General features: G+C 42.8%; 2 protein-coding genes and 1 non-coding gene across 4 annotated transcripts in view; 2 read left to right on the top strand and 1 right to left on the bottom strand.

Annotated features, from left to right (window-relative positions):
• The first annotated feature begins 6,887 nt into the window (after positions 1-6,887).
• trnar-ucu (transfer RNA arginine (anticodon UCU)) lies at positions 6,888-6,979 on the top strand. The gene is given in 2 exon segments: positions 6,888-6,924; positions 6,944-6,979. It is a non-coding gene; the product is annotated as a tRNA-Arg (tRNA).
• Positions 6,980-11,560: 4,581 nt separating this feature from the next.
• Positions 11,561-13,132, top strand: dharma. Its single transcript, XM_069668964.1, has 3 exons — positions 11,561-11,882; positions 12,124-12,332; positions 12,694-13,132. Exons 1-3 carry the CDS (start codon positions 11,561-11,563, stop codon positions 12,811-12,813), a joined length of 651 nt encoding a protein of 216 aa, XP_069525065.1. The 3' UTR covers positions 12,814-13,132.
• Positions 13,133-14,443: 1,311 nt separating this feature from the next.
• Positions 14,444-27,452, bottom strand: part of clip3 (CAP-GLY domain containing linker protein 3) — an 18,370-nt gene continuing 5,361 nt past the window's right edge. Inside the window, exons 3-15 of one of the 2 annotated variants that reach the window (XM_069668149.1) lie at positions 26,377-26,516; positions 23,871-23,964; positions 23,438-23,599; positions 23,181-23,299; positions 22,676-22,912; positions 21,642-21,692; positions 21,250-21,385; positions 21,004-21,159; positions 20,755-20,886; positions 20,513-20,636; positions 19,823-19,890; positions 19,573-19,645; positions 14,444-19,093 (exon numbers count right to left, since the gene is read on the bottom strand). In XM_069668149.1, the coding sequence (XP_069524250.1) occupies positions 19,039-19,093; positions 19,573-19,645; positions 19,823-19,890; positions 20,513-20,636; positions 20,755-20,886; positions 21,004-21,159; positions 21,250-21,385; positions 21,642-21,692; positions 22,676-22,912; positions 23,181-23,299; positions 23,438-23,599; positions 23,871-23,964; positions 26,377-26,516 (1,547 nt within the window). In that variant the 3' untranslated portion in view covers positions 14,444-19,038. The remainder of the gene's footprint in view (positions 19,094-19,572; positions 19,646-19,822; positions 19,891-20,512; positions 20,637-20,754; positions 20,887-21,003; positions 21,160-21,249; positions 21,386-21,641; positions 21,693-22,675; positions 22,913-23,180; positions 23,300-23,437; positions 23,600-23,870; positions 23,965-26,376; positions 26,517-27,452) is intronic. The other variant, XM_069668150.1, reaches the window with a different exon arrangement.

Here is a 27,452-nt window from a genome sequence, read left to right as displayed (position 1 = left end):
CGTCTCACTGAACGGTTTAACATGCTCATTAGTATCCTGGCTTCGAGTCCTACCCTGGTTTGGATCTCTTTTCTCTGTGCTGAACCTTAAATCTGAGTTTGAGATGTGTACGGGCATCATGTGGTGACATCACAACTATTAATGGTCAATCTTGTATTCAGTAGTTGAACTTTTGCTGTGGACAAAATTAAGATACTCAGAGATCTGAACATTTCACTGAGGGACATGAGGTACATTCATTCTCCTCCTGCACAGCAGTCAGAGACCCAACGCTTCAGTAAACGACGATCTTGGCAGCCCCTTCATTTGATTTGTGGTCCCTGTCCTCTAGCTTTGTGTTTTGATGTGCTCTTGAAGTCAGTAGACTTCAAGAAGTTTTGTTTTGCATCCATGGTAATAAGTGATTTTAGTTTCACTTTGCAAACACCTTCTTCAGTAAGGCAAATGTCTTTACGGTGGATTTTGGTACCCAAAGTTAAATGTGCTTCTCGGGACTTACAGATAACAAAGCTACATTAGCCTCCATGTGGTTTCCTTTATCACAGCAGAAAGCAGCAGAACTATTAACACGGTGCATGTGATCATTTCAACGACTGATTGACCTCACTCGGGTCTAAGTAGCTAAAGAGCTAAGTGGGCACACTCCTCATGTGCGATCTCTTTGCCCTCTCTGTAGCTTAATTCAGTGGCTTTGCTTTAAGCAGTTATGGAGCTAAATAGAAGCAGTCCTCAGATGGTGAGTAGATGCTCTGGATTCATTGTGGAGCAGCGGAGGATTAGCTGAAGGCGGTCTGATGACAGATGCATCTCTTGGCTTTGGTGAAGACGTTCTGCATGGTTCACTGAGCTAAGACCACTGAGGCTCAGGGGGGAGTGTCTAATATAGCATTAGCATCAGGGTCTGCTCTGAGGGCGGAAGTAATGCTATTGGCTGAGTTAAACCTCAATGGGTGGAGCTGCAGAGAAACAGTTTCTCTTAAGATGCATAATTTCTTCTGAACCCAGAATCCCTTGCTTCGGTCCAAGCGTGTTCCTGCTTGGGCGTTGGGTTCTTACTTGCAGAAGAAATGATAAAAGTCTGGTGTGATAATTCAAGCTAATGCTGCAATCCTTTGTCTAGTCAGAGCTTCTTGGAACAGCTTTGACATCGTAAATGCTTTTGTCTAAATGAGTGTTGAGGTTGTCACGGTAACATGATCTGCTGACTGAAGCTAGAACTTGTCTGTGAGTCATCCACATCATGGTAATTCTATAAGCTTAATCCAAAAGGCAGCTGGACTTCTCCTCACCTCTCATCCGAAAAAACAGAAGAAGCCTTTCAGATGAAATGTCTTCAAGAACTTCAACCAAGTCCAGCTGCCTTTTGGATTAGGCTTAGAAAAGTTTGTTGTAAACTTAGTGAGGGTTTGGGATCATCTCTGGAGGTAGTCAAAGAAACATTCAGACATGAGACGTGCAGTGCAATGTCCTGTGGAGGCAGACATAACACCGTTAACACTCAGCAGGAAGACGTGTAGAGCACCAGAAACATATGAAGCTTGACTGTGGTGGGGCTCGAACACACAACTTCTGAAACACTTCTCCTGTGTTCTTGCTAGAAGTCCAATGCACATGCAAATGGTTCCACAATTTGCCAAAAATTGAGCAACCAGGTCTTTGATGACGGATTGATTCTACGATGACCCGTTAAACTCTTATACAAGCATGTAGGAAAGATTGTGGCTTCAAGTCCCACAGAGGAAAACTGTAAGTAACAGTTTTCATTTGTCATCATCTGTCAATTATGAGCTGGTTAGAAAGGAAATAATAACACGGGTAAGACTGGAGGAATATGACCAGCAGCCAGCAGTAGTAACAACAATAATAATACCCAGGCGTAAGATAATAGAGACACATAATAAGTGTCGGGAATGATTTTATTTTAATATACTTCAAACTCAAATTATATCTGAGAATTGCAGAAAACATGTTGCCCTCCTTTACAACATAATGCACCACACACACACACACACACACACACAAGCACACACACACACACACACACACGGACACACATACACACTGACCTCCCTAACCTTTCCGCCTCGATGCCCAAACGTCCTTTTGTTCTCTGAACTGACCAATGACACGGCCATTGTGCGCCTGTCAGCCAACCACAGCTCCTATTGTGATGCAAACCAGCCAATCAGAGTGCCGTATGTACCCACAAACGGACCAATCAGCTGGCAGTGCCCCTTACTATCCTAACGCCACACCCATTTCTTTCTTTAACACCCCCCCCCCCCCCCACACACACACACACACCCTTGCATAATTAAACTCTCCTCCTTCACTCTTTCTTTTGTTTAAATTTTGTACATGAGCTTGCCCGTCTGTGTGTGTGTGTGTGTCTGTGTCTGTGTGTGTGTGTGTGTGTCTGTGTCTGTGTGTGTGTGTGTGTGTGTGTGTGTGTCTGTGTGTGTGTGTGTGTGTGTGTGTGCCATTTTCTGTATGCATTTCCTGACCTTTTCTGCTACATCAGTTCCGACCTTTTTAATATCGGTGAGCGGGAGCGTTATCCGCTTTCATCTGACACACTAAGAAGAGAGGAACGACAGGAAAGAGGTCACATGTTGTGTTTGTGTTGTCCTTGTTGATAACAGGTGACATTTACACACATTTACACACATTTACACACATATCAGCAGGCCGGCGTCTATTATTCTGAAAGACATTCAGGAAACAAAAACTATCAGACCAGCTGGTGGTCCATTCTTCTTCCTAACCCAACAGTCCCAAAGAGTGAGGACCAACAGGGCTTCCAGCATGTTTCAAGATGATCAGCCAGCTTTGACTGATCACAGATTAAAGCAGCTGCTTGGACTGAGACTGTTGCACAAAGACTTTCTAGTTATTATGTGGTGTTCACTTCTACACACTGAGGCCACTGTATCTGCTGTAACCTCTTATTTGTTACAGACTATAAAAGCCTGACATGCTGCGAAACAAACCGGCATTCAGTTTAGTATTAATGTCTTATTACTTCAGCAGTAACTTCTGAAGCTCTACCAGAGAAACTTGAAGACTCTGACCTCCTGCATGTAACAAATAAGACTTATTTGTTCAAGAAATAAAATGGGAGTTTTCCATTTACTTTATTAAAGTCCGTTGTTTTAGAAGGAGCATTTATCTGAGAGGAACAGCACTTATAAAGGTGTCCTGTGAGGCGTCCTGTTAACAGACTGTCTCTATGTTCAATGTTTCTCACTGAAGCACTGTGATGTCCCTATTTATGTAACTGTGTGTAGACATTACCATACAGGTGGTACAGCTCTGCGGTGCAGTAGACAGTGTGAAATTATTGTGGTTAAAATACCTCGCTCTTTCCTCGTCTTATACCCCTTTCCCACCAAACTTAGCGCATTGATGCAGGTTTTTCAGACCTTTGAAGACCCTCTAATAAATGTCGATTGTCTCTTTTCCCATTGCCAGTGAAGTATACTCCTGTCGGGCTCTTTTCTGCTGCGTCTCCACTGACGTCACAAACGCGTAGTAAGGTCTTTGTTGTATCTATCACTCATTCAGTCTGCTTATCAAACTCAGCAGATAAATTTGGAACGATGTTCGAACGGAGCATAGCATCGCGCCGGAGAGAGGTCGGAGATTAGCGTGTCGACACGGGTTTTGTGTTCGCATCAATGCCAATCGGATCCGAGGCGATAATAACCCAGGTCTGCTGCAGAGTCATGTGACCTGTGTCTGAATGCTGACTGTAACTTTTCCCTCTAAGCAAAAAGCCGGGTGTTAGCGGGTTGTTTGACCAGTGGGAAAGGGGTGTTTGCTGAAGAGCATGTGTGGCGTTGTAAGGCAACAGCTCACCCAGTGCTGGTCACTGTTAGCGGTTCTTCTGTAACTTGAGTCTCAAGAAAAGGTTTGAGGTTGAGAGACGACTCAGCAGATTGTGCAGATATTTGTTCATAAAGATGAATAGAAAGCTAAACTGTCGTCTGATGGTTCCACGGTTGAATCTGCGTTCCTCCTCTTTCGCATCACACAGACTGTTCTCTTGCATACGACCAAAACCTCCTTGTGATTGTTGATTGGAGGATGCTGCTCTGACATCACACAGAAGCCAGGTACGCCTCTATACCTGTTTGATTCCATATACTTATGAAGATATCTGGGGTTAGGTCAACACTTTCCGACTGTCCATTTTCTCTTTGAATAGACCAGTTACAATGAATCTTTGCGGTTATCTGACCAACGCTCCACAGTGACTCAGAGAGGAGTGACCATCTTCTTTTTGAGCAGCATTGTTTGTCCTGTCTCTTGCACGTTCCTGAAAAGTGTTGCCTGGTCCCAAATCAGACTGAATCTGAGATAAGATCCAACATTGAACTCACACAGAGAAGATTTCAAAGGATCTGTGGGCTGTCAGAGGCGGCTTGAATAGACACAACCATACAGAATACCACCATTAAAGTCTTACAGTTAATCAAAGCATGTCTGTATGTGCTGAACAAAACTATAGATCCGTCCTGTGTGTCTCTTTCTTTTCTGGTTGAAGCAGAGTTCTGCTTTCACCTGAGCAGAAACCTGAGGGTGCGTTTGATTCTTCGCTCAGAGTAAAGACGGGCGGATCTGTCCGCGCTCTGCGCAGGAAGGAACAATCCTGCAGAAATCAAGCGCGCCTGAAGAGAGATCTCATTATTCAGAGAAAGACTTCTGTACCGCCTCGGGTTACGAACAGCACGGCAGGAGGGAGGCTGTGTGTGTGTGTGTGTGTGTGTGTGTGTGTGTGTGTGTGTGTGTGAATGAATTCTCCCATGTGTATTTAGGCCAAGTACGTGTGTGTCTCCTGTGGGCTGTGCAGAGCAGTGAAGGTCGAACACTTCTCTAATGACTGTCTCGAGCGTCTGTGTGTGTGTGTGTGTGTGTGCGCACATTATAATACGATGATATTACAGGTTGATGCAGGTGTAAAGAGTGAGAGACAGGAGATGTCAGAGGGAGAAGGAGCGCGAGTCACATTAAGAATGAGTGGTGTCGTGGTGAGAGAGACGGAGAGGCTGATCGAGAGAGAACAGGATGAAAAGATAAAAGAGAACGGGAGAGAGACGAGTGTGAAGACGGAGACGTTACATAATGGTTTTAGCAGCCAGCCGTCTGTCTGTCTGTTTGCTGTCTGCACCGCCTCCTGCTGGTCGCAGCAGCACACTGCAGCTCAACATCCCAGCTGTGAATATTCAGGTGGGGTCATTATTATGTAAGGGGGCTGACAAACAGCAGAGAGAGGGTTTCTATAGATCTGACATTTATGGATGACCTGCTGCATGAAGAAGAGTCCATGTGTAGAGTCAGGATGAGCAGGCACTCATCAGGTTTAAGCTGCGAATCATCCCGTCAGTCGATAACAGCACGTCTGCAAACACAGCCAGGAAGAAGATTTCATAATTCCTCTGATCTTTAGTTTTTTGTTGAACTTTATTAAGTCAGAAAAACAGAAGCAACAATGTGAGAGCAGCAACCTGAGGATTAGCCGCCACATGATTTATTAAAACACATTTTTTCAACAAAATCATTTTTTTTATACAAAATATATATATATATTCTATTATATAATATATATATATATATTCTATAATATTCTATATATATATATATTCTATAACAAAATTTTCTATGTTGCTAATCTGTGTAATCTTTTTGTTAAATATGTTAATAACTCAACATCATTCAGACTCAAAGAATTGTTTAAATGAAACCACCTGAGAGCGTAAGGAAGGTAGTGTGTGAACTGAAATGTGATCTCCATCAGACGCTGTTTTCTGGAGGGTCACAAACATAACTGAAGTGCCACACACAACTGACTCCACAGAGCCTTCATATCTACTTGTTTCTGTTTGTTGTAAATAAATGACTTCTTCAGTATACCTGTGTGTCCCTCGTTTTTGTCTTCGTCTCAGAGCCGGGCTGTTACATTCAGGGATGATGGAATGTGACAAGTTTGGAGAAAGAGAACATTTACATTTAATGACCTTGTAACACTTGTTATCTGGTCACAATGTTCCTGTTCTAATGAGCTTCTTGTCTCTTGTTTATCACCGTGTTTCTTAATGTTTCTTATCTCACCTGTTAGTCTGTTTCCTGTGGGAATAAAGTGAAACACAACACTCTCCACAGGGGTTAGAGGCAGAGATTCAACAGCAATAAAAATAACACATTAAATAACTTCAGCTTGATAAAGTAGAGCATGTTCATACAGTGACAACATGTGATATATCAAAGAAGAAAACACGTCTTGTTTTAATTGTTTCTGATACATTAACCGGGCGTTAACCAGGCATTAATCGGGCCTCTCTCGCACGCTTACAGTTGGTCCAAAACGCTGCTGCTCGTCTTTTAACAGGCACCTGTAAGCGAGAACACATGACCCCTGACCTGGCCTCCCTCCACCGGCTCCCCGGTCGTTTTAGGATTTATTTTAAGATTTTATTGTTCGTTTTTAAATCTTTAAATGGGTCAGCACCTCCGTACATCTCTGACCTCCTGCATGTTTGTAACCCTCGAGGTCTCTGAGCTCCGCTAATCAGCTGCTTCTTGTTGTTCCTAAGACGAGGCTGAAAGCCAGGGGAACAAGCTCCCCCCCAACGTTAGGATGGCCCCCACCTTACCTACTTTTATATTATGTCTTTAAAGTTACTTTTATTCTTTGTCTTTTAACCCAGACCTGTTTGTGGTCGTTGTCTTTCTGCGTCGTTTCTTTCTCATTACTGTGTTTTTATGTGTTTTTATGTTTCTTCCTGCGTGCTGTTCATGTTTCTGTGTTACTGGTATTTCTTTTGAATTTCACTGTGCAGCAACTTGGATTGGAAATTTGCAGAAACCAGGCCCATTTATGGACAAGCGGCTCTGTGGCGCAATGGACAGCGCATTGGACTTCTAGATTAGCACAGGAGAAGTGATTCAAAGGTTGTGGGTTCGAGTCCCACCAGAGTCAGACTTTGTAATTTGAATGTTTCTGCTGCATTCATGCTGAAAGCTGAACATCGACTGCTTTGAGGCTGGAGGAGAGAGACAGCTCTTTATCTTCCTCTGTAACAAAAAGGTCTATCTCTGTAGGGATCTTTTCTGTATGTTGTCACACACTCAGAATAACAGTCTGAGCCTGTCAGTGGAAACAACAAGAACTTTTAGTGGACGACCTTTGGGTTTACATTGCAGCCATTGCAGCCTGTCTCAGGGCTGCAGGCTGAAGAAATCTGACGGACTAATTCTTAAACTTTCCGAACCTTTTAGTCACTTAGACCCTGAAATATATAAAAACAGGGCCTAGTTTAAAAATAGCGTTATTCCCCTTTAGCAAAAAGCACAGTGGGCAGTGTTGATGCTCAGTTCAAAGATGAGCTTTGTCACACTGAAGCCGGCCAACACGGTGACTCAGTGGTTCTGAAACCCGGCCAGTAAACTTGCAGAATATTGACATCGAGCCAAAATGTCAGTGAAATGTGTGAAACGCAGTGCAGAGCAGACACAGTATTGAAACCCTGCCAAGAAAGAGACTGTAGAGGAGTATTGAAACCCAGCCGACACAGTGAGTGAACATGGAGGAGAGATGAACTCAAGCCAAAAGGCAGAGAACTGACACCCGGCCAGAATGTCCTGCAAGTCAACTCCTGTCCTGCTTACTAATCAGCTACAGTACAGACAGACAGACAGACAGAGAGACAGACAGAGAGAGAGGCAGAGAGACAGACAGAGAGAGAGACAGAGAGAGAGCAGAGAGAGAGGGCTGAATGTCTGGAGTCAGGCTCAGACAGCGGTCTGGGGCTTCGTGACGTTTTGCTGATTCATGCTGAGAGAGAGAGAGAGAGAGACGAGGCAGCGAGAGAGGAACTGAGAGTCTGTCAGAAATATCAGACACAACACACCTGACGAGAAACACTCAACAGCTGGAGGACGAATATAACCCTGAGATGTGTCAGAGCTGAACGGTCGTTTCACACGGTGTATCATGTTTACATGTTTGTTTTGCTCTTTACAATGAAGCAGGTCTTTCACACACTGTTTCCTCTTAAGCTGCATAAAGCTTCACTGGGATTAGCCTTAATGATGCAGTCACCCTGATTTAACTCAGAAGAGAATCTGTTGAATTGTTGTTAGCTTGCTAGCCTTGGTAGCTCCTGTAGCTTAAGCCTGCAGAGTGCATACAGTGGCTGTGTCCCAATTCAGAGGCTGCATCGTTTGAAGGACGTATCTGAAGGCTGACGGCATCACAGCAGCGCGTCGAAGGCTGCCCCATTTCAAAGGCTCATTCAGATGCGTCCTCCTTTTCAGGTGCATCCTTCACGGCCAAATGTATCCCAATATTCATTGCGCGCTAATTCAAACAAGCTAGCGGACTGTTGAACGGCCGAGGAATACACTTTAAATGTAAAAGTTCAACTCAATCGAATACAAATGTTAAAAATAACTGAACTTCAAATGCTCTTAAAATAATAGGTTAAGTTACATGATGTTAGGTATATCGATAGTTAGCCCGCTAGCTACCTGTTGCTAGGCGAAAGGACCTGTATTTAGTGACGCAATGTTAAGGGTGGGAACAGCTGGTGATGTAAACAGGAAGTCGAATGACTCATCGTCCGCAGACCGCCTCCTCCGAAGGCTGCAGCCCCTGGATCGAGAAAGTTTCCTGTCCTGCTTTCTGCCTTACACAAGTTAAGACAGAGTCCTGCTGTCATTAGAGACGCGTTGCAGGACTGACACAGGAAGTCCTCTCTGTCAGCGGCCATCAGACTGTTTGAGCAGCTATAAAAACAACCATGTACACTCGTGGTCATTCGCTATCTTTTAAGCTTCATATTCAACAGCTCAAACAGACGTTGAAGCTGCGGCTGGGCGTCGAATTCAGAAACAAATCCTGTTTTTCTTTTGCTGCCAGAAGAAGACTTGTTGCTGCCACTTTTATGCCTCTGATTGACGATGAAGATGTTTTATGTATGCGCGCACCTCCTCAATGCCTTCACTCTGTGGACACTGTACACCACGGAGCATTGAGGTTTATTACAAATCTTAAGGCCCTCGCTCGTCACTGCTCTCTGTCACTCAAACTGTCCGACCGTAGACTAAATCACTGGCATATCCTTATTCATAAGGCAACTCTTAACTTGCTTCCCTCTTACTGAGAGGTAATTTTATTCATCTGTAAAATTCTTGAAGCTCCAGTCTTCGCTCTGTGACGCACTCACACAGCTTCATTTTGCTATCTGTCCCATCAGATGCATCAGGTCGTAGATGCTATGATTGATGGCTCTCGCTCGGTGACCCAGAACATGTTGACTTGTGTTTGTAATTGTTGTGTTGTATGTCTGAAACTCTCGGCCAGGACACTCTTGTAAAAGAGATTTTTAATCTCAATGAGGCTTTTTATTAACATTTAAATTAAATAAATAAATAAAAGGAAACAGTTGCACATGCTTATATTAGGCATACATTTGAACATTTTTTATATTTCACTGTCTCTTTTGTAAGTTTATGAACTTCTCTGAGTATTTTTGTGTGTAGTTTGTGTGTCTCTAAATGTGTTAGATGTGGTGTCTTGACTGTGATTGGAGCTGCTGTGAAGGTGTCATTTCCTGTAAACGATTAATAAAGTTTCCACATCCTAATTTCTAAACATCATCACGTTTATTACCACCACATGTGCTCAAAGTAACAATTGTTAAAGATTATAAATGTATTTAATTTGATTTCAGTAAAATTGTATTTCTGAATGTATTTTTTTGTATTCATAATGTGTTTTGTTTTTGTATCTTGCTGTTTACTTCTTTCTACCTATAAAAGACTTGTAACCATCCAATCACAGCATGTTTCTAAGTAACCGCAGACTGAGCTGAGAGGAGTCGAGTAGGTGAGACAGCCCTCTGACGTGACGTCAGCCCGTCCCGCTCTGCTTGTTGAACAGCTGATCTCTCCTGTCTGCAGCATGTTTAACGTGTGAATGTCTTCATGTTTCTGCTCTTTAATCTTCAGCTGCTGCGTCTTCATGTTCACGTCATGACTGTTAATGATCAGTCAGATCACGGAGAGTTTAAAGACAGGACGCTGATTGATCTGTTATTGATCACTGATTGATCTCTGATTGATCTGCCCTCAGAAGTCAGACTGAGCTAACATCTCATGAGACAGGAAACCACAGAGAGAAAGTGACTCGTGTTTAACTGAGTTTGATGGGATATGAAACAGTATGTAATCTTATTCTTCCTTATTAAACTACTTGTTGATACTTAAATGATAAAACAAAGAAAGATCAATAAACTTGTCTCAGTGAGGCCGTTTTATTTTCTTCATTTCACCTTCAGACATTAAACTGCAGACAGTGTTGAAACATGGCAGAATAAACACATCAAAGTATTTATTTGTATTGCTTTATATCACCGTGCATCTTTACTCCCTCCTCTGCAGTATACTTCACTGTTACTATCAATATCATTACTTTTGCTTTAATGGGTTCTTTAACAAATGAAAGTCATTTCCTCTCGACAGTTTGTTCTTTTTTGTCCTTTTAAACAATCTTGATCGTTTTTATGACGATTTATTTTCTACTTCTCAGGCGCGTGCGTTTGTCTGCGCATGTTTCTCTTTAGTGCAGCAAACAGCGACATCTGCAGGACACCGACACACACTGCACATCATTCCTCTCCCTTCGCCTCTATTTCATCCAGAAACTCAGGAAATGTTTCACTCCTGAACAAAAACAGGAAATGACGGAAAAATATCTACAGAAAGAAGAAATAAAAAATATAAATGAAATCACATTTTTTAAAACAGCTGAAGATGTGTTTTCTGTGGTGCCTGCAAGGATGAAGAGACGTTTCCCATAAATCTGAATACTTCAAAATAAAGTTCAAGGTTTGCTTGATTTATTTATTCTTTATTCTGACTTTATGATGTTTACTCCCAAAGATATATATCCTTTATATTTGTATTGTTTATTTATCTTATTTTAAGCATCTTGTCATCAAACAGGTTTTTATTTTATTCTTATGCACAGAAATACAACAAACCTGATGTGATTCTAAAACTATTAAAGTACACAGAAAATATATAATATACCTTCACGAATATATCATTTTAAAGCCAGATTACACTATAACAACATATTTATAAAACGTGATTAGAAGAAAACAGAAGCTAATCACACGTACGGCTTTTGAAATCAATAACATCTCAGTAGGCACGCGCACTCAGGTGCAGTGTGGATGATTATCCTTTGAAGAAAAGTGAAAGTTAACAGTTTAACGGGAGATCAAAGGAGACACATCAAAGTGTCACCTGTTGAATAAACAGTTTCCATGTTCAGCCATCATCACATCATCCTTCAGTTCAAACTGTCACAGAGTTCAGAGGTCAAATCAAAGTCCAGATCTCTTGTGAAGTTCATCCATCAAACACTCTGATGAGTCTCATTAACATATTAAAGAGCTGTCAGGTGTTTGATGGCGGACTCACACTTCTGTTAGACTTTAAAACTGGACACTGGAGCCTCTTCTCAGCACATAACTTTTACTCCTCTCTGATCATGGACGGAAGCAGAGTGACAGACTTCAGCATCGAGCGCATCCTCTCCCCGCAGCTCGGACATAAGCCGCCGGCGAGGGACCCTTCACCGGACGTTTACCTCCAGGGAGTCCCCGGAGGATTCACTCTGGATTACACCGGGAACTTTAGACCTTCTGCCCCGGTCCCAGTCCCGGTCCCGGTACCAGGCTGCCTGCAGTACCGGGGGATGAGCTTTGGTGAGGCGTTTTACCCGTACGGAGCCGGTTTCCATCACGCAGATCTCAGCAGCTTCTATCCAAACTCAGGAGTTTACGTGCACTTCAGCCGCCAGGACTCTGCAGGTAATTCACAGAGTAACTTTAGATTTTTGTACCAAAACTAGGATTTTGATTTATTATTTCTTAGTTCTTAAAATAAGTTTAACTGTCAACTTTTAGGAACTTTTAAAAATGTAATTTAGGATCAGATGAGATCTGGAAGAGAAATAAAATGTCTGACGTTCGTAAAAGTTCATCCAGCAGTGTAAATATGATTTGTTTCAGGGGTTTAAATGTTTCTCTTTTTATATATTTTGTCCACCAGATGCTCAGCAGTTAGCAGGTTACCAAGGTTACAACCAGGCAGCGTTATCCGCGCAGTCGCAGCAGCGTCAGAAGTCCCGGATGAGAACAGTGTTCACGGACAGTCAGACCAAACAGCTCGAGGCGCTGTTCGAGCTCACGGACTACCCGGCGGTGGAGGCGCGCGCTGAGGTGGCGAGACGCACCGGGCTGAGCGAGGAGACAGTCAGGGTGAGTCTGACGTGATTATTGAGTTCTTGTTATTTATTGTATCCTTATCATTTATTGAAAATGGAGGGTTAAAGGTTGTTTAAAATACTTTAGTGTAACGTGACTTTAAATCATTACAGCCTACATTTTGATTTAACTTCTTCTCCCTACAAATGAAACTGAATTTGGTCATAGACTGTATATAGGAAGTGGAGGAAGCCTCTTGGGTCTTAATGGCCAGCAGGGGGCGACTCCAGTAGTTGCAAAAGAAGTCTGATTGAATAGACGTCTATGAGAATATGAAGACCTTTGTGCTGTATGTAAAGTCCAGCTCAGAGAACATGCAGCTAAACTCTCTCTCTCTCTCTTTCTGTGTTTTCAGGTTTGGTTTAAGAACCGCAGAGCGAGGAGGAAGCGGCAGCGCAGCGGGTCAAAGGTCAAATCCCCCTCTCCTCCCCCTTGCACAGGAGCAGAGAGGAAGGTCTTCAGCTCGTTCCTCTGAGCCTGACAGACTGTCCACCTGATGCTCAGAGGTCAAACTCATCCTTGCCTTCAAAGGTCAACAGTCGGCATCCTGCTCAAGGGCACTTCAGCAGAGTGGATGCAAACATCTGCTCACTGCAGCTGCCCTGATGGTGCATTCAAAAGCTGCTGGGAAAGTCAGACATCTGGGGACATGAAATGTTTAAGGAGAGCTGTTTGTATCAGTTTGATCTCCACTGAGTGATTTTCTAGTTTTAATTTATTTTGTATTTCTATGTAATTTATTGAAATCAGTGTATTAAAGATTCTGTGTTTGAAACACAAGCATCGTTTGGAACCTTGAGAAGAGAAATAAATGTGGTTATCATGAAATGACTTCAGTCCTGTGTTGGTTTTTTACTGTTAAGATTATGTTTAAGCATTTTAGCAACAAACACATGATTTTTAAAGTTCTTTGTTTTAAAAATGTCCCTTCCATCCTGTGGTTATGGTTACAACAGTATTTCTGCTTTTAAAACGGGAGGTGTAGTGCTAAACTTGACCACTAGGTGTCAAAGTTCCACACGTTCTCTGTCAGCTTAAACCCCGACCAGCAGTAATGATTGTCTACTAGTGTATCAAGTACAACTTAAAGTACATCTTGAGCATCACTTCATGTCATGTTACCTGACACTTCTGCACTACAACAATAGATGTAAATACTTACAAATCTTATGATGCCAAGTATGAAGGGACAACAGTAAGTGTAATAACAGGACATTATTCATTATGTTTAGATTGTATTATTCCAAGTTTCACTTATGGAAACTAAATTCTTCCTGCAGCGTTGCTTTAAAAGTGCGGTGGCATTTATTTCCCCTCCTCAAAATCACATCAAATCAAACTTTAGACGTTTTATTATTTTATTATTTTTAGGTAAGATAAGATCATCTTTGATCCCCAGGGGAAATGCAGGTGTCGCAGCAACAAAATAAAAAATAGCAGGAAGTAAATATAAATAAGAATAAATAAAATAAAAAGAGGTATAATTGGCAAACAAGTGTAAAGAGGGTCAAAGTGACCAACAGCTCTAAAACTGTATTTTATGTCATGATTGGCTGATCCTTTCCTTCACACACTTTGTTGCTTAAACTTTACATAGTTTTTAAATTATGTTTTCTTTCAACATTTCAAGAACATTTTTAGGATTATATGAGTTCACTTATGTACTGCTATTTTTTTCCTCTCCTATACGCACCTGACCGTTGAAATAGATGTGCAAAGTATTTCTCTAATTAGTGGCATTAATGACATTTGAAAAGGAAATATAAATTTCTTTGCAACAAGTAAGAGATAAAAAATCACCAAGAAAATCAGCTATCAGTATATTCAGATGAGAATGATCTAATCAAAGTGATATCAGGTTTTTGTTGGGGTTCCCCAAGGTTCAATGTTAGGCCCATTAATGTTTATTTGGTACATAAGATTTCTCAAGTTTTTTGTTGCTTTGGAAATTAAACAATGTTTGTCTAAGTCGATAAAACTGTTAATAATATGACAAATATCACAGCAAACATTTTACAGATGATACTGTCACTTATTTTTGTCTAAAACATCGTTTTTGTGACGGATTATAGACAACAGAGAGTAAAAGCAGTGGACAGGAGAGGTAGAAAAACAACATCAAATTCTTTATTATATTCATAGAGTTGTCACTGTTATTATTAGAAGCATTTCCATGCTGATGAGAAGAAGTTACACATATCGAAAAACCCAAATCAGAAAATACTGAGAGAAAGTTACAGAGAGAGAGAGAGAGCATGCAGTGAGTATCTGTTAGGATGAGGACGTCCGATGCTATTTCTCCCCTGTTTCCCCTTTAACGTCCGTCAGCTTCACACACTTTTAAAAACAGGAGTTACTCACACACATGGACAGTAACCGAGCACAGAAATGAACACACACACTACAAAACCGGAGAACATAAAGTACACTTAGTGAAGTTATCAAAATATAGGCTATATACTGTATATTCTTAAGACGTATTCATGTTAAAACAACCAGTGCTGAGTTAGTTTCTATGAGAATGAGACCACTGCTATATTCTCAGACACACACCGATCGATTACAGAGGATTTAAAGGACAAACTGGTGACTGTTTCAGCCAGTAAACTACAAAAACATTTCTGCTCATCATTTTACAAATCTTTCAAAAGTCAACTTTGAGTGTTGAATTGGCGACCTCCTGTGGCCGTAGTAAGTATGACAAGGGAGAAGGCAGAGGCCACATGACCTAGTTTAATGAAGTCCATTTGGGGTGAGGGTATGGGGCGATGGATTGGTCAAACTTTTAGATATAAACAGGGACCGAAAGCTACCTGCAAATACTGAAATAAATGTTAAACGTGCAGTCGTTTGTAGTTCAAAGGCTAAAACATGCAACACCAGTTCAGTCCTGTAAATGCAGCAAATCAAGAAGAGAACATGTGATGAGGAAAGCTCATGGAACATGTTGTTTGTGGTGAGATGATTAACCAGTGACACACTAGTGACACTTAGTGGCCAAACCAGAGCAAGCTCCACATTTACACAGCAGAAAGAACACCATGTTCAACCGACAGAGGCTTCACTGGGACATATTGACTGTACTGTACGGTTACTGTACAAAGACAAACCTCACCATCACTGTGGTCCACTGACGTCTATGTTCACCTATAGGATGAAGCTCCTTTATAGCATTAGCATGTCGTGTGCATGAACTTTAAAACAGATGTCAGCTACAACTGGTGGAGTAACTGCGATCAGTCAGGCTCTTTTGAACAGGTTTGGAGGGTTACTTTAGGAAGGTAAAGATTTGAGTCGTCTGCGTACGGGTTTAACGGGATGCCGAGAAAGTGGTCTCCAGAACATTTCAAGAGCAGTTTTAGCAACCCAGCACGCTATCTTCAGACAAGAGGCTAAAGAGGAGTTAAAGTCGGATTTCAGCTAGACAAAGGTGGTTTCTTGGTTTAATCGCAATTCACATAAAGTTCTTTTAAGTTTTCACAATTAATCGGAAACTTAAGAAGAAGTCTTCTTCTTGTTCCTGAAAAAAAGCTGGAGTCTGCAGAGGCATCATCCAACAATACAATTAGGACAACTGTGCAGTTCTGGCAAGGACATGTTCTAATTTTCAGGAAAGTCAAATTATTCCAGTTTCATTTTCAAGGAAACGTTCAGGCCTGGAAAAGCTAGTTTATCGAATTCCATTTTGATCCGAGAAAGCTGGACCGATGATGCCTTTTTCACAGCTCTCTTACAGGCCAGAAAACACCTGTACCAGGGCAGGAGTTTATGATCAGAATGCTAAACTGATTAGCTCTCTGTTCACCTATCAGGGTGCCACACTGGGTTGGGGGAGGAGCTACTCTCTGTCTCGTTCAGCAGAGCAAAGTGAGAATGGAAAGCTTTGGTCAGATCACGGTCTGGTTGAGCTAAACTGAACACCTGACGAGTGTAAGCGCTGTAGTTGTCATTAGTAGAATGCTGAAGCTGATTCCACGGGCACATAAAGAACAACTATAATCAACAGCAGTGTGCAGGAGCGACCACAAAGTGTTTCCTTTAGCCGAGGCTGCAGAGCACAGAGACCAACGACAGAGCTCAGTTTCATGCGGAGTGAGGAGGGGGTTTCTCAGTTTCTTCAGTGGTTGGTGGATTTGAAATTCGTGCTTCTTTTTTTTGGGTGAAAGCAATGAAAAAAGAAAAGAAAATATTCCAACTAAATTTAAACAGTTCTGAAATTTGGTTTATAGATTTAGGTGAAAATCTACCGTTGGGTTGAAATAGAAATGGTTTGCCTCCTAAACCTTTGAATCCACCACTCACTGAGATGTAAACACGTCTCCACAGACTGACTCTCGTTCTCTCCGCCTGAAAGCGTCGGAACATTTCTGTGTTCACCTTCGAGAGTGTTGTCTCCGGCAGCCTCGGCCGTCAGGGTGCGAGCGTGTATCTCTCTGTATCAGTGTGCTCACAGAGTGTAAAAGAGACATTAACACAGGAACCGTTTCCACACAGAGATAGGTACACTGTTTACATATTGCTGTTTTCAGTTATACTTCGAGAGAGATTTTAACATTAAGCACACACGTAAGTTTAGTTAACTTGTGTTTTTGTTTTCGCGGATGCTCACATTCACAGAAAGTCTTTAAATGGAGAAAGAGGGGACGAGAGAGGAGGGAGAGAGGGAGAGAGGGAGAGAGAGGAGAACTTTTACAGTTATCAGGAGCTCTCTGAGGAGCTCGTCAGGGGTTTACATTTCTGAGGAGATTAATGTTTGATGGAGGGACGCAGATATGTACAACTGATTATCACCAACAAATATTCAACTCCAAACTGATTCAACGTTTCAAAGCAAACTGATTTTCAGACACAAGCATGACGGCAGCAACACAAAATATTCACATCATGTAGCGGGGCTGAAACACTCCTAGATTTTTAACTTGCATGAAAGAAAGTCTTCATTTTGGGTCTGTTAGCACTTTTGGTTAACGACAGGTTTCAGCTCGTCACTAGATTTCTATAATAAACTGTGTTTTATCTCTAACCTAAAGCTAACCAGATGGACTGATGCTTCTATTTGGCAATACACTGATTTATAATGACAGTTGTTCTAAGGCGTTCAGTCACTATGATGTCTAACTTAATCTATTAAAGACTAATCCAGCAAACCTTAAAGATAATCTTTATCTTCCAGCTGTACACCTTCGTCAGATTCAACTCGCTGTTATCAGGTGTTTGCAGCAGAGCAGCGTCCCCGTATGTTTCATGGAGACCAGGAACCTTTCTGTTATCTCCCATCCCAACAGTTCAATGATGCGTGACAGATACAAATATAACTGACTGTAACACTAAGATAAAGTTTCATTGACCCTGTTTCAGTTTGACATCTGAGATTAAAGCATGCAGGTGATCTAAGGACACACACAGTCCAGAGTTGATGTAAATCACAGACTGTTACAGACGTAACCCCGGTTCTCTGAGTGTTCTCTGAAGTCCACACTACTACGTTTGTCACTTTAAAACAGACCCATAGCCTGATCTGTCCAGACCAGCGTCAGACCAGCGTGTTAGCATGCCGAGTTAACCACTGACGTGTTTCTCTTCCTGAATAAGGGCAAGTGATCGGTGCCTGACGCATCAGGGTCGGACACATCATGGTGTAAGATGCATCTGCAAGCGAACCAGGGTGTCTTTGTTGTCCAAAAGTCTTTCTTTCTGCCAGTACACACTTAAACACAACCCTGGACCTTTCTAAGTAAAAGGCAGTCACCAGGTCTTGTCTCAGGTGTTTTAGGGGCTCTCAAATGCCCAGTTTGTGTGGACGCTGGGCCTAAATGCAGCAAAAGTTAGGAGAATAAAAACGTACGAATGTGTTCACGTTAAAATGAAGGTTACTCAGGGACCATGCATGCTCTTATGGCTCTTATTCAGAAACATTTTGACACAGCTGATTTGATTTAAGGAGTTTCTATCTCTCTATCAATTGTGTCAATAGGATCAGGAGAAAAAAGAGAATTGTAACCCTAAGACTGCGGGTCCAGATTTGGGTCCAACACCGTCATGGTAGCCCAGTTTCATGAGTCTCTGTGATGTAGAGTACAAACGTCTTTGTGGTTCGTTTTCAGGAGCTTATGCAGAGAATTGTTGGGGGATTTATTTGTATATATACATTTCTGTACTCCACAAAATGTGTCAAAACATTAGCATCACTTCCTCCTTCCAGGACAGCTTGCGCCGACCTCAGCGTTCATTTCAAAATTTGGTGAGACCCAAATCAAGTAGCAGCAAAAACAAAAGATGAAGCAGCACAAACTCTAACTTTTTTTTGTTATTTATAAAGAAACTAAACAGCAGTTTTTCTGCCTCTATTAAAGATGCAACATGGACGAATACCAAGACGTTGTTGAAACAAACTGATAAGACGTAAAGAGAATATTTCGGGGGAATTGCTTTTGCAGAGATTCTCAGTTTCGTTAAAGGAATGCAGGACGTTTTGATCAGATACAAGGCACTATAGATTTTGCTATAGAACGGCTAAATTAGAGGGATTTGGGCTGAGAGTAAGAGGGACGGGTTTCACTACGAGAAGTTTGACCGACGACAGTGAGAGTCTGAAGAGATTTGGAGAGAGGAGAGCAAAAGTAAAAGATGAGGAGAAAGAGAAAGAAGAGTGGAGAGATCGATCTGGTGAAAGAGTCGAGGAGGAAGGAGGAGGGCGTGGTTAGGACTGCATCTCAGCACGCAGCATCCACGGAAACCAACAGCAGAACAGCAACCTGGAGGAGGGAGGAGGATGTGAAGGAAGGAGAGATGAAGATGAGGAAGATGTATGTGCGTGGAGAACGGAAGAGAATTTGGGAAGGGTGAGGAAAAAGAAGAAAAGATGTTTTGCTCACATGTTTAACATCAGAGATGCTGCATTCATGTCATTATTATTAATTTGTCACTTGGAAATACATTCATGTCAGAATCCAGATTGGGTAGCTCCAAATGTACTGAAAGCTCAACTATATATTAAAGGGACCGAAAAAGCAAACAAACATCACATAAACTAAATCTGTTATTTACACCCGGAAAAAAAAGGGCCCAGGTTTAAAAATACAAAAAATCAAGAAAGAGTCAATTCCATAACGACCAACTCCATAACTCCAATTACTTTAATATTATATATATATTATTATATATGTAAGATATCATGAGGCAAAACTGGGCGTGAGAGCTGTGGTGTGCACATCAGCAGTCTGTGTGTTCTCACCTGGATATGGAGCTCTCAGACGTCAGGTCTTTAGGAGAACGCATCGTGTTGAAGTTACGCTTCGGCTGCGCCACTGCAGGACAAACACACGCATTACATTAATAAAACTTTAATAAAGCTAAAATGTTTTTATAAATGACAAACGAGCAGAACAATAATGAAGTTGTAAAAAACGATGTCCTTGAAAGCTGCGATTCTCAGATGAATCCTGAATACTGTCTGACACAACGGTACAAAGACAGACACTCACTGGTGACCTGATGGACCTTCTTCACCATGGATTTGTCGTTCTGTGAGCCGTCTTTAGGGCCTCCGATTCTGATGAAACAACAGCAATAAAAACTGTTAATATGTGGCTTTAAGATGTTCTTTATAAGTATAAAAAAGTGGCTTCTGATTCTGTTTTCCTGGTTTACACTGGACCACTCGTTTGAGCCTCTTACAATAATGAGGGATGCACGGTATTATCGGCACGTTATCGGTATCTGCAGATAATAGCTTGAAGATGACAGATCGCCATCGACAGATGTGTCATTTTTCTGCCGATATTTTCCGCCGATAAAACAATAATCCTGACTACATGCTCGATGATTCCCTAAAAAATAAAATAAAATGTTACAAACAAATAAATGTGACATTTTGTAAGTTTAATTACTTTTCTCATATTACTCACACTCACACATTTTAAAAAGCACTGTTAGTGATTTCTGCAGCTGCCAGTGGGCCACTACAAAAAGAGCAGGCATGATATCAACTCCACTCCAGGGGAGACTTCATGTTCTCTGCAATGAGGTGGAAAAAAATTGTGCCTAATATATCGGTATCAAAATCAGCAAAAAATCCAGTATCGTGCATCCTCGTACCCTTCGTATTCCTTACTGAATATAAAATGGGAAATCCAACAATGATCAGTAAATAAGTATCGTGAACACACTCTCACCTCTGAACACGGGAGGGCGGAGCAAACACTCCATATTTGGGCAGGCAGCTGAAGTAGCGGACTCCAAACACCGAGCCGTCGTGTTTTCCCGTCGGCTGATCCAGCTCGATACCAAACCAGTAACCTGCAGGGACACGAGCGGTTCGTTTACACCGGGGCGACCATATTTGAAAGCTGCTCATCTTTCCTGAGACAGGAATAAAGCACAGTGTGAACAATAAGCCAAAGAGCGGTTGATTTACCTGGAGCGAAGTCTGTCTTGCCGTAGAAGCGGACGATGCCGTTTTTCTGTCCGGCCACCAGAACCTGATCTCCGACTTCCACGTTGAGTCCCTCCGGATCCAGACTGGCTACTGACGCCTTCTTCCTCTGGGCTGAAACACACAGCAAGCACACTCAGGACGGAAACACTACAGGACTAATTATAGTGACTGTTAAAGACCACACCGGATGTTCCTATCCAAAATGTTTGAACATTAGAGCTGCGTTACCTTTTTCTCTCTCCTTCTCCTTCTTCTCTTTCTCTTTCTTGGTCCGTCCGGCAAGGCGGGAGGCCAGGTCCATGCGTGGGGTTCTGGGGGTGGAGGTGACGGATGAAGGTGCCTGATCCACAGCTTTGGAAATCTTTGACACCGGAGCAAAAATTCCTGCAGGGCAAAGGAAAGGCAAACGCTGAAAATCAAAGCCAGCAGACACACGCCATCGGAGCTGGTGGCGGTAGCTGTAGCAGCCTTTACCTAGTTTAGGAGGGCAGATGAAGTAGCGGACTCCGCCCACGCTGCCGTCGTTTTTCCCCTCAGGCTCGTCGAGCTCCACGCCGACCCACTGACCGCTGGCGAACTCTGTTGTCCCACAAAACCTGAGAGTGCCGCTCTGAGGGAGAGAAGGAGAGAGAGCTCTGACGTTAGAGATGAAATACTGAAACATGGCTGCAGAGATCCATTAGCCTGTAAGGTTGCATTAAAGCTGATAGTCTGAGTGTCTGCTGCTGTGTTTCATGAAGAGGAGAGGGAGGGAGGCTACACATGGAGGGAAGGTACACAGGTTTTTGAATTGGTCATGTGACAGGAAGACAGGAGTGAGTCAGTTCAGTTAGTCTACGTTCCAGCCGGCGCCCGCTCCAACCAACCTGTTTGAGGTTTGCAGGCTGGCTGTCGTCTCTGCTCAGGTCTCTCTGGAGCTACAGACAGTGTACACAGTGAGAACACACTGTTCAGAGCTCATACAGCACGGCGGCCATGACAGCACGGCAGCCATCACACAGAACAGGCCCAAACTTGAGTCATCATCACACCCCTGTAACTTTGGTGCCGTATAAGTGACAACAAACTACTTTGGTTTCTTGATGGTTATTGGTCGTCCACATTCCTCCAGCTGCAGCCACGACTTACTGCTGCACCCGGTCCAGCTCTCTGATCCAGGACAACCATTCATACTTACACTTCAAGGATCCGTCATTGTGTCACTTGCTTTTGAAGTTCATGTATGATTGGTAAAGCGTAAATCTGAGACCCTCCCTGAGAGCTACCTTGAGAATCCCCTAACCTGTCCAGTTTATGCAGACGAAGCTAACAACCACAGGTAACGATCTTTCAGGTTACCTCACAGCAAAAACGCCGGTTATTCTTGAGGACAGGTGATTTTGTAGTTGCTGAGCATGCATGACACTCCTGTTAAGAGTTCTGCAACTCTCCATAATCTACATGTGCAATGCTTCTCTTCTATTATTACATCAGGTGGTCCATTTGTCTGTTCATTCATGCTGTACATTTGCTGACTTAGTTTGTCATCTGTACGTGTTTTTGAGGATACACTTGTTAACTTATTTTCATCTGCTCTTTATTGTAATGTTGTCCACTGTCCACTGTGCTGCTGTAACACTGTAAATGTCCCCGTTGTGGGACGAATAAGGGATTATCTTATCTTAAAAAAGAGCAGCAAACTCAACTTTTTTAAACGTAAAGAGAAGAAAACCCTCTCCTTCTGACGCTGCCTTTGAGGATTGATTTCAAATGCTTTGATTCTGCTTATATTTCCCCAACTGACTCGGGTTAAACCAAATCGGCAGCTCACATAGGAACGTTTTTATTTATTCCCATGTCTAAAGTTATCGACCAAACCATCAGCTGCTTTTAATAACAAATCTAAACATGCTCCTCTGACCTTCATGTCGTCCAGCAGCACGCGCTCTCCCAGCTTCAGTCCCAGCGAGGACAGCATCAGGTTTCCGGGGATGTTGTCGTAGTTTGGCAGCGTGGCTCTGGGAAGGTTACAGCTGAGAGGGACGGCGTCCAGCAGCAGCTGCTTCAGCTCTTTGGCCACCATGGCCGCCTCCGCCTTGTCCAGACTCATGTCCATCGGGTCAGGGACCACGTCCGCTGGCACCTGGCTCTTATCATTCTGCAGAGAGACGGGGGGTAAAGACAGTGAGTCAGCATTTAAGGGGAATTCAGGCATTTTTAAACCTGGGCTCTGCTGATACTTTGGGTGTTAATTACTAAAAGCGACATAAAGTTCTATGACTGCTAACTTCCATCAGAAAGGAGGTTTGCAGTCGTATCTGATGTTAGAGCAACGTAACCTCCTTTCCCAAACAGCTAACATGAACAACATGTCAGACAGAAGAAGACAGTGGAACATGAAGTCTGTTAGAGCAGCGTGCTCTTACTCGGACGCTGGGGTTGGCTCCGTGCTCCAGCAGACATTTGACCGCCCCCAGACAGAGGTTGGACGCCGCGATGTGGAGAGCCGTGCCGTAGTGGAAATCACTGCAGGTGGAGTTCAACACTGGAGACAGCAGAAGAGAAAGAGGTCAATATTATAAATTGGAATTATAAGCGAAGATTTAGTTATTGTCTATGTTCGTTGTTTGCGTGTGTGTGTGTGTGTGTGTGTGTCTGTGTGTGTGTGTGTGTGTGCGCGTACCTCTGGGTTTAGCAGCTTTGAGCAGGATTCGGATCAGTTCTGGGACGTCGAAGTAAGCGGCGTAGTGCAGAGCGTTCATGTTGGTCCAGCGGCTCCTCAGACTGACGTCGGCGCCCAGAGAAATCAGCTGACTGGTGAGACGAAGAGCTGCGGACGGGTCGCCTGCACAAGTACAATGTAGAGTTCAAAACTAAGAGGAGCTACAGGAAAACACCGGAACTATCCTTTCAAATCTGTGATTTTTGTGGCTTTATTTTGCACAGACTCAGCTTATCAAGCTTTTACCGAACAGACTGGATTTCTTTTTTGGCCTTTTGATGGGATTTTTGGTGGTTAAATAAAAGATAAAATGACCCAGGCTTATCCTTTAAATGATCACCCTCAGCTCGACCCAGCAGGGCTGTGTCAGATCCATCGTGTATAAACATCTTACCGACTCCGTGTGCTCCGGCCTTACAGCTGTAGTGCAGCAGCGTCATGTCGGTCAAGCCGTCGCGGTCGTTCACGTGGCAGCCTCGCTTCAGGATCTGAAAACCAGAGCGACAGACGAGAGGAGTCCAGACGCCATTTTGTTCTTTGTTTAATGTACTGTAACAATCACATGATTTGTTAGCTACCACTTGACTCCCAACACGCAGGTTTTCTATCATCTTCAATCAATCAATTTCTATCTTATTTTATTTCAAAGATAGTTTTTTAATATGTCGTCCTTATCTAGATATTTGGAGCAAACTTCATGACACACTGTTGAACAAAGTCTTTTTATGCTTTTAAATATCAATAAGACATTTGAGGTTTCCAAACATCTAAAACAGAACCTTAAGTTTCAGCTTCCCTGCTGTTGTCTGAGATGTCATTGACATCAGTGATAACCGACTACATTAAAGTAAAACTTAAAAACATCTTTGCATTTAGTGGCGAGCACATGGCCTGAAATGTGAGACGTTTTCTGAGCCGAGTCATCGTCTGCTCGATGTTTTTATTCCTCCGGGCTGAGTCAGCTTCCTGCTGAGTCATGGTGGAGTCTCCATGACTTTCCACCTCTCTCTCCTCCTCTCTCCTCTCCCTCTGCACCACTTTCTCTCTGCTCTCTCTCTTTTAAAGGCGATGCAGCCATTTTATCTGGGTCAATGTCACCATGTCTGTGTGGACTCGGATTACTGACATTGCAGGAACTCGGCTCCCGTTGGGGACAAAAGGTGGTCTCCAGGTGCCCCGATGACATGTCAGAGTTTAAAATCTGTTTTGGGATAGAGTTAGGGTTGCGCCAAGAGTAAAGCAGGTGTTAGTTTAAGTTTAGCTTTGGGTAAGTCTCCAAGGAAAAACTGTAAAGGTCCATTTGCACTGCAGGAACTTTCCCCCAGGGACCAGGAACCTTTGCAGGAACTCCACCACAGTGACAAGGGTCGACATTTGGTTACAGGGCATCATTTTACATCCAAAAAAGGTCCAACTCTTCGATTGTATTATTCTAATAGACAAATTCTTTGGGGGTGGGGCTTCAAATGCTGCTTATTTCTGATTGGTGCTCTTGAAGCATTGTTGTTTGTCACACAAGAACAGTGTTTAAAAACCTTCATTTTCGTACAACTGCAGACCAAATTGGCAAGTCTTTGCAGGTCTTTAGACTGCAGTAGAATCACAAAGAACAAGGGGCAGAAGGAACCTTTCAGTTCAATAACAAGTAGATCCTTGGTGTAAAAGTTAGGTACTACTTTAGGTAGTCAATGCAATGTCAGTGTCTTAAATCATAGAACTGAAGAAGCCTTTCGGATGAGAGGTGAAACGTCTTCAAGAACTCCGGCCGAGTCCAGTCGTCCTTTGGATTAAGCTTAGAATGACCCTGACCTGGATGACTGAGAACCTTCACTGACACGTCCTAAATTACAGAAATGCAGTTGCATCTAATGGTCAGACCCACCAGCTTTAAACAACCTCCTATATTGTAGCGTTTCATTTGGATTATGACTCGCGCCTTGGAGAGAATGAAAAGAAAAATGTTGGGCCCAGGATTCAGGCTTCCCTCTTACAGCTTTAATACGAGCTCCGCGCTGCTCAGGGGGCTTTCATTGTTCATTATCTGCTCGTGTGTGTCAAGAGGGTTGAATCTGGGTCAATGTGACAAAGACAACTGAGTGTGGTTTCAGGCTCCGAGCCAGAACAACTAGGGCGGCTGATACAGGCAGTTAAACACAACTGGTCAACTGTTTGAGCCACAAAACAAAGAGCTGCAGTTCCGCCATGTTTTTAAGCTAGCCTCTCTGGCGCTACATTTAGCTTTTTTAGCATGTTGCACCTAGATTACCAAGAAACCTCAGGGACATATTTGAAATTAAATATGTAAAGATTGGGCCCTATCTTGACCCAGGTTTTGGAATTGCTCCAGTAGATTGCTTCAGCCTGCAGCAATGAAACAGGCTGTAATGGCTGCATCATGATCTTTGGGGGCAAGTGTTCCGGATCAAAGTGCATCCACTAAAAGTTCTTGTTGTTTCCACTGACAGGCTCAGATCGTTATTTTAACTGTCTGACAACATTACAGAAAGGATCCCTACATTTTGTTAAATGGTAAGGTCCCTTTTTCAAACCAGTAACAGCCGTTAACTCGCACTTTTCAAAGCCACCAGACTCCATTGAAAAAAAACTAATTTTACCTGGCAGGACCTCAGAGTTGCTGGTTAAATGCTGCCACGACTAGTTACTTTGTTTGTGTCATTGTGTGACTTTGGTCTTTTAAATGGTTAATTCAACACATATTATTGTGTAACAACAAAACTAACAGATTGAGGCAGCGGTAGACCAGCAACTCCTTTGTTCTGCATGGTAACATTACAGTTTTTTCAATGGAGTCTGGTGGTTTTTAAGAGAGACATAAAAGCATGTTACTCTTTGTTCAGAAGCACGACAAGCTTTAAGTTTTGGTATTGGCGTGTTCTCACCTCATTGCCGATGACGTCAATCTTGTGCTGCACCTGGGGAACCCACTGTCGCACGATGGCGAACAGCTCCGGGATGGTGGTCCGAGGATCCATGAGGATCTCCAAACAGGCCGGGTCATTGGGGTCGAAGAAGGTGAAGGCTGGAGAAAGACGGAGATAATAAATGTAAGAGAAACAGTAAAGGAGCTAAGGCAGTATGAAGGGAAAGCAAATTAGCAGAGCAGAAACAGCAGAGCGGTGAAGAAGTTGATGCCAAGAAGTTTTAGTCATCAGATCAGAAGTAACCTGTTAGCTCTGCACTTTCTCTTCCGGCCAGCTCGGCAGTCTGAGCTCTGAGGTAGATTTCATTTCACTGAGTAACTGAATCACCTTGACAAATGTCACTTTTCCGTACTGTCATTGGCTCAGGAGTCCTTTAAGTTACCATATTCACAAGGCGGCCATTGTCCTCTGAAGTAGAGCTCAGGGTGGGAAGCTCAAATGCTCTTATGTTTGACTGCAGTTTTTCAAATTTGCAAGTCATCTCATTTCACCACTTCTGATCAGAAATCCAGAAGTTAAACAACATACTGACGCTAAGTCAGAACTGCTAATGTTACCAGTTCATAGCTAACATCACTGTCAGCAAGATAACAACACCTACAAGACCACAGTTAGCTAGCTAAATATTAGCTTTTATTTCACCAATCGCTCTCACTCACACCAAATATGTGCAAGCTAGCGGATTGTTTGCTACGTTCAATAACTTCTCTTTGCATTTTAAGTCAAATAATTCTTGTTAGCTAGTAGCTACCACAAATAGAATCCCAGCACTGTTCTTAACTTGCTACTTAGCCTGCTAATTTTTAGCCTTGGGCAGAAGTTTGACAACTCAGCGGTTGCCAACCCTTTGCTCCTCTTAAGATCCAACCTCGCCCAAAGTCGGTCACTTCAGGCTCCAAAAAACAAAGATGGCGACATTTTTTTGTTTTGGTTGGCTATTATCTTCAAATTATTTGATCAAAAAGGGACAATTCAGGAGTTGCCGGATAATTAATTTCCCTACCACTGATTTAGACTTTGATTGTCCCGAATTT

Source organism: Semicossyphus pulcher, unplaced genomic scaffold (assembly GCF_022749685.1).
Source record: "Semicossyphus pulcher isolate SPU_LCO1_2020_fin unplaced genomic scaffold, fSemPul1.0.p SCAF_19, whole genome shotgun sequence".
NCBI lineage: Eukaryota > Metazoa > Chordata > Actinopteri > Labriformes > Labridae > Semicossyphus > Semicossyphus pulcher.
Note: the sequence above shows the minus strand (reverse complement) of the source record. Positions and strands in the feature narration are given on the sequence as shown.